At 47.7% G+C, this 10,000-nt stretch overlaps 2 protein-coding genes across 2 annotated transcripts in view; one reads left to right on the forward strand and one right to left on the reverse strand.

Moving 5' to 3' along the window:
* phf13 (PHD finger protein 13) overlaps positions 1-1,931 on the forward strand; it is a gene marked incomplete at both ends in the record, with an annotated part of 8,973 nt that extends 7,042 nt beyond the window's left edge. The window contains 2 exon segments of the mRNA XM_080548497.1: positions 804-1,302; positions 1,678-1,931. Of these exon segments, the coding sequence (XP_080404623.1) occupies positions 804-1,302; positions 1,678-1,931 (753 nt within the window).
* Positions 1,932-9,061: 7,130 nt separating this feature from the next.
* The window catches only part of dnajc11b (DnaJ (Hsp40) homolog, subfamily C, member 11b), a gene marked incomplete at both ends in the record, with an annotated part of 13,476 nt that continues 12,537 nt past the window's right edge, over positions 9,062-10,000 (reverse strand). The window contains 2 exons of the mRNA XM_080548401.1: positions 9,062-9,087; positions 9,830-9,959. Of these exons, the coding sequence (XP_080404527.1) occupies positions 9,062-9,087; positions 9,830-9,959 (156 nt within the window). The remainder of the gene's footprint in view (positions 9,088-9,829; positions 9,960-10,000) is intronic.

The following is a 10,000-nucleotide window of genomic DNA, read 5'->3' on the forward strand; positions in this document are numbered from 1 at the left end:
ACAGACACACACACATACGCGCACACAACGTCATATTTGGACAAGTAACTTGAGCTCTCAGACAAGTAATTAGTTAATAAGATAAGTTCATTTAGTACCTGAAAAAGCTTAATGTCAAGCCCTGCACTCTATTTATTCCCTATTTCCCTTCTATTTATTCCCTATTTTTATTCATTATCTATTATGTGTCTTTTTTTATCCCCCATACTCTTTTAAATCTTGCTGCTGTGAGAAAGTAATTTCCCCTCGGGAAGAAAAAAATAAAGAACTTCAACCGGAGCTACGGTAGTCCTTATCTCAGTGTTCCTTCCTCCTTAGTTTCAACTTTCATTGTTACATTGTCACATTACACAAGAGTAAGAGAGTAACATTCTTAGGCTTTGGTTTCCTGACATTGCAGCACAAGACAATATGGCAAGATAAGTCAAGATAAATACAGTGGCAATAGTACCCCCCCCCCCACTCACTGTGATGTCATGTGGTCATATTAACTGCTCCTCTTGAGACATCTACTACCCCCCAGCACTGTGTCTCCTGAGACACCTGCTTCCCCCTCTACTGTGTTTTCCTAAGATTTCTACCACCCCCCTTGTACTGTTTCACCAGTGTCTTATCTTCTTCTATCACGGAGACTGCCAATGACCCCTGGCCTGAGCTAGATTACTCTTCCTGCTACGATGATTGATGATCCACTCGCTTAGTCAAATGTATCGATTCTAAGTCGCTTTGGAATAACAAGGCGTCTGCCAAACGCCCTAAATGTAAGCGTGGCCGTCCGTTCTAACACCGCCTGTCCTCCCCAGCGTGGCCATCTAGCGCCCACCCTCCACCCAGACGACCGCAGGAAAGCAGAGATACTGAAGAAGAAGAAGAGGAGGAAGGTGGAGGGGCGGGGGGACAGCCCGGCTGGCCAGACGACAACAACAACAACAACAACAACAACCACCACAAGCCCCTCCCACCAGCAGCAGGCCTCTGCAGCAGCGTCGCCCCCCCCGGACCCACAGCGCCCCCTATCTGTCGGAGGAGGAGGAGGACGACCCATCAAGGAGGAGCCAGAGGACGACTTCACCATCCCTCTCCCCCCTCCTCCTCCCTCCTCCTCCTCCTCCCTCTGTAAGCAGGAGCCGGGGGAGGAACGCCCGTGCTGGGGGGGCCCGGGGGGGGTGAAGGTGGAGGGGGGGGCGGAGGGGGGGGTGAAGGTGGAGGGGGCGGTGAGGACGGTGGTCCGCCAGGGGAAGCAGGTGGTCTTCAGGGACGAGGACGGGTCGGGAGAGGATGAAGACATCATGGTGGACTCTGGTAAGACCTGGGTGGGGGGGTGTGTGTGTGTGTGTGGGGGAGGGGGGTCTGGACAAGGACATCATGGTGGATTCCGGTTAGACCGCTGTGGTACACACACATGACGTGGGTGTGTGTGTGTGTGTGTGTGTGTGTGTGTGTGGTGTGGGGGTGTGTGCAGAGTTAGTTAGTTCTTTCTCCTTAATCCTGAAGTCCTATTAGTCAAATGTAAGACACATCCCTGATACGGCGATAGGACAACTGGGGTGTGTATGTTCTGACAGTCCATGTCCACTAAGTTGTCTTACTCTGTCTCTCTGTCTCTCTCTCTCTCTCTCCCCCCCCCTCCCCTCTCTCTCTTTCCCCCTCCCTCCCTCCCTCCTCCCCCTCCCCCAGACGATGACTCGTGGGACCTGGTGACGTGCTTCTGCATGAAGCCGTTTGCGGGCCGGGCCATGATCGAGTGCCACCGCTGCCACACCTGGGTCCACCTGTCCTGTGCCAAGATCAGGAAGTCCCACGTGCCCGAGACCTACACCTGCCAGGGGTGCAGGGAGGGGGGGGGGGCCCAGGGGCAGGGGGGGGTCGCCCACGACATCCGCCGCTCCCACCGCTCGCGCACGGGACCCCGCAAACACCTGCTGGAATGACCCCCCCTGGGACGACCCTGAACTCTGACCCCTGTTAACCCCCCCGTCCACTCCTGACCCCATTGCCTTCACCCCACACCTGTTAGATTGACTCAAGTTAGTCCAGACTTGACTGAACCTACACACCCTCTTGCCAACAGCTGCTGGACACATCCCAAGCTCCTAAACTCACCCCATACACCCACACCCCATACACCCACACCCCAGAAACTGACTGAATCGCCCCTCTGTGGTAATGAAACACCCCAGACATCCTAAACCTCCTGATGACATGACTATATGATGACATGATGACATGATGTTATGACTATATGACAACATGAGGGTGTGTGTCTGCTCTCTCCAGCCTCTCTGTGCGTGAAACAATCACTGAACAGTCTGTCTGTCAAACCGACAGGGTGGGTGGGGTTTGACGTCTGTCCGATACTTAGAGAGACGCGTCTCGTTTGAACACTGGAAGGCATTGTTTCGTACCTGTTCAACTGCCAGAGAGAAACCCCCCCCCCCCTCTGTCAACTGCCACACAACAGGTGCATGCTGGGACTTGCATGAGAGGCAGTTTGCACTTTCTTTTTTTTCTTTTTTCCCATGACCTTTCTCTCAACCCCGCCCCCTGTCATGCAGGGACAGGTCTGTCTGTCTGTCTGTCTGTCTTAGGTCTGAGTTATCTAGCAAGCGAATCTGTAGGTGAGAATGTTCTAGATGTTCTAAATGTTCTAAATGTTCTAGAACGAATCAGACTCTGTTCTCGACACTTAAAAAGGTGCAATAAGCCAAGGAACAATCCGTTGTACAGAGAGAGGTTATAACACGTGGCCGGCGTTCTCTCACTGAAGCTCAGACGAGCCCGGGTGTCAGACTGTTCTCTGCGCTGCGTCACTTCAGTGTGAAATAAACCACCTGTCAGGTTAATAATACTGGCCCCTTTTTATAAACGTGATGTCTCTCTTATTTATTTATTTATTTATTTTTACCTGTAAGCCATCTGAATCAAGGTCTCTCTCTCCCTCTCCCTCACTCTGTCCCTCTTTGTCCCTCTCTCTCTATCTCTCTCTCTCTCTCTATCTCTCTCTCTCTCTATCTATCTATCTCTCTATCTCTCTCTATCTCTCTATCTCTCTCTCCCTCTCTCTCTCTCTCTCTTGTCTCTCTCTCTCTCTCTCTCCCTCTCTCTGTCTCTCTCTCTCTCTCCATCTCTATCTCTCTCTCCCTCTCTCTGTCCCTCTCTCTTCTCTCTCTTCCCTCTTCCCCTCCCTCCCTCCTTCCCTCCCCAGATTGTTCTGTTCTGTTGTTCATCTAACAGAATCTATAACTGGACCTTTGACTCGCTGCTGTTGAAGAACAGAACACCAGTGTTCTGGCTCCGTTCCCAGACACCGTTTCTGTGTGTTCATCTCATTATTTTATTACAGTTTTTAACAATTGTTTATAGTTTACTATTCTACAATAAAGACAAACCATGGTAGTCAAGGCTCTGCTCTCGTCCTATCTTAGCTGTTGTGTTTCTTGAGGGACAATGTGTCATTTTAGGGATACACAGGGGTAGTGGTGGTCTAGTGGATAGTGAGTTGGACTTGTGATCAGAAGGTTGTGAGTTCAAATCCCGCCTGAAACCACACCACTACTAGTGTGCCCTTGAGTTAGCCCTCAGTTACTCCAGGGGGAATGTCCCTGGAATTTGTCATTGTAAGTCGCTTTGGATTAAAAGCGTCTGCTAAATGGCAAAATTATTATAAATTACTTATTTTGCCGTTTACTTATTGTTTTGTGGGCGATACTTATTTTAGGTTTATAAGTCACTTCAACTAACTATGGTATTATGCAACAGCTCATTTGTGTTGTCCAGTTCCAGGGCGTAGCTGTGTACAGGGCTCTGCTGGTGGACTTAGAGTTAGGAGTTCACTAATGGGTGTTTACTGTTGTGGCTCTAAAGAGAAAGCTGTGTGTGTGTGTGTGTGTGTGTGTCTGTGTGTGTGTGTGTGTGTGTGTGTGTGTGTGTGTGTGTGTGTGTCTGTGTGTGTGTGTGTGTGTGTGTGTTAGGTGGGTAAATAACATATGTGTGTGTTAGGTGGGTAAATAACATTTGTGTGAGTATGTGTGTGTGTGTGTGTGTGTGTGTGTGTTTGGTGTGAGTGTGTCTGTGTTGCCATGACGGCTTACGTCACTGCCTTCCTCTTGGTTCTCCGTCCCTTAGCTTAGAGAACGGCAGAGGGTCGTCCCCCCCTCCCAGTGTCCCCCCCCCCCTCCCACAGTGTACCCCCCCCCTCCCACCGTGTCCCCCCCCTCCCACAGTGTCATCCCCCCCCCACAGTGTCCCCCCCCTCCCACAGTGTCATCCCCCCCCTCCCACAGTGTCCCCCCCCTCCCACAGTGTACCCCCCCCTCCCACAGTGTACCCCCCCCTCCCACAGTGTACCCCCCCCCCTCCCACAGTGTCATCCCCCCCTCCCACAGTGTCATCCCCCCCCCTCCCAGAGTGTACCCCACACATCAAACCGCCCGTTCACACGCTTCAGTATTTGCTGCACAAAATGAGTGACTTCTGGGGAATCTGAGTGTCTGGGGAAACTTTTTTTAACTTGTTGTAATTTTGGACTTTGGATCTTGGGACAGTTTCTCTTACTTATGTTCCAGGTGTCCATCTTGTCTGTGTGTACATATCGTTGTTTCTGTTGACGTGAAAGCCATATGGTCGACCCCGTCACAGTCTGGACCGACCCTGTGATAGGTAACACGCACCTGCTGGACGCTTGTCTAAGGTGGGGGGTTTCACAAAGCAGGGGGGCATTCCATCAAAGTCGCTAAAGGAAAACCCAGGCTTATTTTCGATGAGAAGTCTCATGAGATTTATCAAAATAAGCCTAGACTTTCCTTAAGCGAGGTTGATGGAGTACCCCCCCAGGTCCGATGTTAACCGGCTTAGATTTTGATAAACACACAAGTTTAGTGTTACTTTGTCAGTAACGACGCGGCCATTTTACATGCGTCTTTCTAGTGATTTGCTTCAGATGTAGCTGTGATGCAAACTGTTTCTGTGAAACGGTGTTGTAACCTATTGTAAATAAAGACTTATTGTTAAATAAAGAGTTGTTTCAACCCCACAGCGCGTCTTGTTGTCGTGGTTACACCACTACAGTGAGTGCATTAATAATAATAATAATAATAATAACTTTTATTTGTATAGCGCTTTTCCTGCAAACGTTGCAGCTCAAAGTACTTTAATCATTATATAATCACCATTTAATTATTTAGTCATTTAAAGGCAACATTAAAAAGATGGGTTTTTAGTCTTGACTTGAACATTATGTGCTGAGGTTGCATCCCTAATGTAAACTGGCAGTGCATTCCACAATCTGGGTGCATAAAATGAGAATGCAGCCTCACCAAATCTCTTCTTTTGTACATGTGGTACACAGAGAAAACCAGCGTCAGAAGACCTGAGAGCTCTATTGGGCTGATATGCTAGCAAAAGGTATTTCAGATATTCTGGTGCTGTGCCAGTGAGAGCTTAATAAACAAGCAGAGGGATCTTGAAATCTATTCTGAACTGAACAGGAAGCCAGTGTAGAGTCTCTAAAATAGGAGTTATATGAGGTCCTTTCTTTCTTCAGATAATGGGCCAACATTCAGATTGAGTCATAATAAAAAAAGATATAACAAAATAAATAAAACACAGACAAATCAGACCAGTGGCTCATCTTTATTGATGTGTATCTTCAGAGCCCACTAGAGCTCAGCACATGTCACTTTTATACAGAAGAGAGATCGGGGGGTCATCATGGACAATAATGTAACAAACAGTGGAGAGCAGTACCTCTGTCGGCCACAGGGTGGCGCCAGAGGCGGGTGAGCAGCACAGGGTTGAGAGTGAACGTCAGGGGGGAACGTTTAACAGGGAGGCTGATTGCATGCGAGGGGGGGAATGAGAGACCACCACACACATCCACACGTCCTAGAGATGCAGGTTAGGTTTGAAAAGGTGCCTCAAACGTGTCAGTTAATCAGTCGCTCAATGGACCTGTCGCTAAGCCACGCGCCCCCTTTGAAAACTCGGACAAACAAACAACGGTGACAGTGACTGACTGACATTCAATGACTTACAATGGCGGGAGTTGGCAAATTTCGAGTTTTTTTTTTTTTTAAGATGACAAGAATATTTAGTCTAGAAGCTTTTCACCATCAGATATTAGCGAGTTGTTTGTCCACTTTTGCTGTGATAAGATTGGACAATTTCTATTTTGGGGGCGTGGCTTAGCGAGAGATCCATAGACAACAGGGAAACCGAACCACGCAGAGCAGGGAGGGTCTGTCACTACCCAAATGGATCACAGATTCTATCCTGTTCTCACACACCTGCATACATACATACATACATACATACATACATACATACATACATACATACATACATGCATACATACATGCATGCATGCATACATACATACATACATACATACATACATACATACATACATACATACATACATACATACATACATACATACATACATACATACATACATACATACATACATACATACATACATACAGGGTCTAACCGCGGGGTTTTAGCACCTTAGGGTAGCGTATCATGTTGAGCAGAACTATTCAAAAATGATAAACATAAAAATTCCTGGTCCACCAACCTATAAAATCCCCATAACTCTGTCTATACATTAACAGAAAAAGTGCATATAGAATTGGATGGATGCTTTTGTCAGTCAGTAAGTGTGATATATATATGACAGTCACATCCAGCCTGTACTCCTGTGCTTATCTGGGGCCTCGACAGACAGACAGACAGACAGAGAGCTCATCTCATGGCAGGCCTCGTGTCAGACAGATAGACAGACAGAGAGAGAGACAGTCAGAGACAGATGACTAACAAGTTGACCAAAGTTATCATAAGTAATAAGTTAATATGCAGTATGTCAGCTACAATAACCCCCATAGAGAATGGCATGACAGGATAATCATTATGTAGGTATAACATGAAAACACAGGTTTTTATGTGTGTATATATATGTTACGGTACATGTGGGAATACGGTACATGTGGGAAAACTAGGGTTAGGGTTAGGTGCTACGTCGACTTGGTACATGCTGGCATGTCTAACCCCAACCCTAACCCTAACCGTAGCACCCTAGCACCTAACCCTAGTTTTCCCACATGTACCGTATTCCCACATGTACCGTAACATAATATACACACATATATATATATATAGAGAGAGAGAAAAGTAATGGTATGGCACATAACAAGGAAGTACAGACGTAACCTAGTTAAACCTAGTTTCTAACAAATAATCATCATCATTTCAATGATGATATAAACACATTTACTGAAACAAACACACGAGTGGTTAAACAGCATAGTAGTGTAACCCTTTGCAGGTTGTTTACATGGACAGAGTCTGCAACACGACGCTTTAGCAGCACACGTCCTCTCACCTTCCTCTGGACGCTCCACTGTGGCTCAGGCAAGCCGTCTGTCTGTCCATCCATCCATTAATCATCCATCCAGCCATCCCTCCGTTCATCCATCCTTCCGTCTGTCTGTCCGTCCATCCATCCATCCATTCATCCAGCCATACTTCCGTCCGTCCATCCATCCATCCAGCCATACTGCTGTCCGTCCATCCATTCGTCCATCCATCCATCCATCCATTAATCCATCCATACTTCCGTCCGTCCGTCCATCCATCCGTCCATCCATCCAACTGGCAACTGGGCTACCACACAACAGGAGCAGCAGACAATTTGCTTTCAAGGCAAAATAAGTTAATAAGTTAGGACAAAACAATAAAACTAACTAACTAAACAAACAAAAAAACATGATATAGTATATACTGGAGCGAGAGAGAGGGGTCTCCTCTACCTATACTATAGCCTTCATGTTGCCATGCCAACGGGCAGGCAGTGCGGTCGTACTGAGAGTCGCGTCCATGCACAGTTCTGCTGTAACCTGGACGTCGGCCTAAGGGTTAGTGTAACGTCCCTATAACAGTAGTAGTATCAACTCTAGTTGTACGATATGAACACAGGATTCACTAGAGACACGGATATGTACGTCAGACTCACACTGCACCTCCTTTCAAGAGGGGAGAGGAGGAGCGAGGTCATTGGTTGAAACTGGGGACACTTCAATTGTGACAGGGTCTGGTGAAAAAGTCAACTTTCTCAAGTAGGGCTATGGTCAAGTCGGCAGTATTTAGTGATCCTAAAACTGTTGATTGTTATATCGAGTGGGCTCTTCAACACTTAAACTTTTGTAATATGAAATAAAAACGGAAAACAGATCAAAATAAAATAAAAAAAAGAAGAATTAAAGAAGCTTGGTTTGGTCATTTGCGCGACTTGAGAATTGCCGACATGGGACTGTTTCACCAGACCGTGTCACAAACAGTAATCTGCCAATCAGATTCTGATTATTGCAATTTCAATTCATTGTTTTGTGTTTGGCCACAGCGAGGTCCTGTCACCATGTTGCCAACGAACAACCTGTCCCTTTCCTGTGCAGAAACAAAAAAACAACAACAACAACAACTATTTTCGGAGCAATATCTTCGGTCTCCAGAAACAACCTGTCATTTGGGGGAAGATCGCCCCAGTAGACTAGCCTGGGGGCTAACCATTAGCCAGTCCCATACACCATCTACTGTACGTAGCCTGGAGCTAACCATTAGCCTGTCCCATAGACTAACTACTGTATGTAGCCTGGAGCTAACCATTAGCCTGTCCCATAGACTAACTACTGTATGTAGCCTGGAGCTAACCATTAGCTAGTCCCATAGACTAACTACTGTATGTAGCCTGGAGCTAACCATTAGCCTGTCCCATACACTAACAGGAGACCGTGGGCTAGCTGAGCCCTGACATTCACAATAACCTGGGGAGGGAGGCTGGCTAACAGGGAAGGAACTCAAGGGTGGATTCATGAAATTGGGGGAAAAGAGGAGAGGGAGAGATTCTCTCTTCCCTCCTCCGTCCGTCTGTCTGTCTGTCCGTCTGTTGGTCGGTCGGTCTGTCTCTCATTGTGTGTCTGTCCTTCTGTCCAGGTCCGTTTGTCCGCTGTGTGTGTCTGATTATGGTCCAACAGCAGAGGGCAGAGTCTAGGACTAGTCTAGTCCCCTAGGACTCTGCGTCGATTCTGTGAGCTGAAGGAGAAATAAACACATTCACATTTACATACAGGGCGTTTAGCAGACATACAGGGCGTTTAGCAGACGCATTTGTCGCGAATTACGGTACAACAATAAGAAACTTTAATCAAATAAAATAGTACTGGGTTGTGGTCATGTTGTGGTCGTGTAGTGGTCATGTTGTGGTCGTGTAGTGGTCATGTGTTGTGGTTGTGGTCTCACATTGCTTGGGTATGGTTGTGGTCATGTTGTGGTCGTGTTGTGGTCGTGTTGTGGTCGTGTTGTGGTCATGTTGTGGTTGTGTTGTGATCATGTTGTGGTTGTGTTGTGGTCGTTTTGTGGTCGTGTTGTGGTCATGTTGTGGTCGGGTTGTGGTCATGTTGTGGTCATGTTGTGGTTGGGTTGGGTTGTGATCAGGTTGTGGTTGTGTTGTGGTTGTGTTGTGGTCGTGTTCATGTTCATATTGTGGTTGTGTTGTGGTTGAGCTCACATTGCTTGGGTATGGTTGTGGTCATGTTGTGATCATGTTGTGGTCGTGTTGTGGTGGTGTTGTGGTGGTGTTGTGGTGGTGTTGTGGTGGTGTTGTGGTGGTGTTGTGGTGGTGTTGCGGTGGTGTTGCGGTCGTGTTGCGGTCGTGTTGTTGTGGTCGTGTTGTGGTCGTGTTGTGGTGGTGTTGTGGTGGTGTTGTGGTGGTGTTGTGGTCGTGTTGTGGTCGTGTTGTGGTCGTGTTGTGGTGGTGTTGTGGTCGGGGCCTCACATTGCTTGGGTATCCTCAGGGCCTCGGTGTCGGCAGCCAGGACCTGGTGCATCACGCCTCTGAACTGGTACAGCATCTTCAGACCCTTCTCCTCCCCCACGCACGGGTCATAGAACCCTGGCAGCCCCGCCTAGGGGGGAGGAGGGGGAGGAGGGAGGGAGGAGGAGAGAG

The sequence above is a fragment of the Nansenia antarctica genome, assembly GCF_963989245.1.
Source record: "Nansenia antarctica genome assembly, chromosome: 18".
NCBI classification, from domain to species: Eukaryota; Metazoa; Chordata; class Actinopteri; order Argentiniformes; family Microstomatidae; genus Nansenia; species Nansenia antarctica.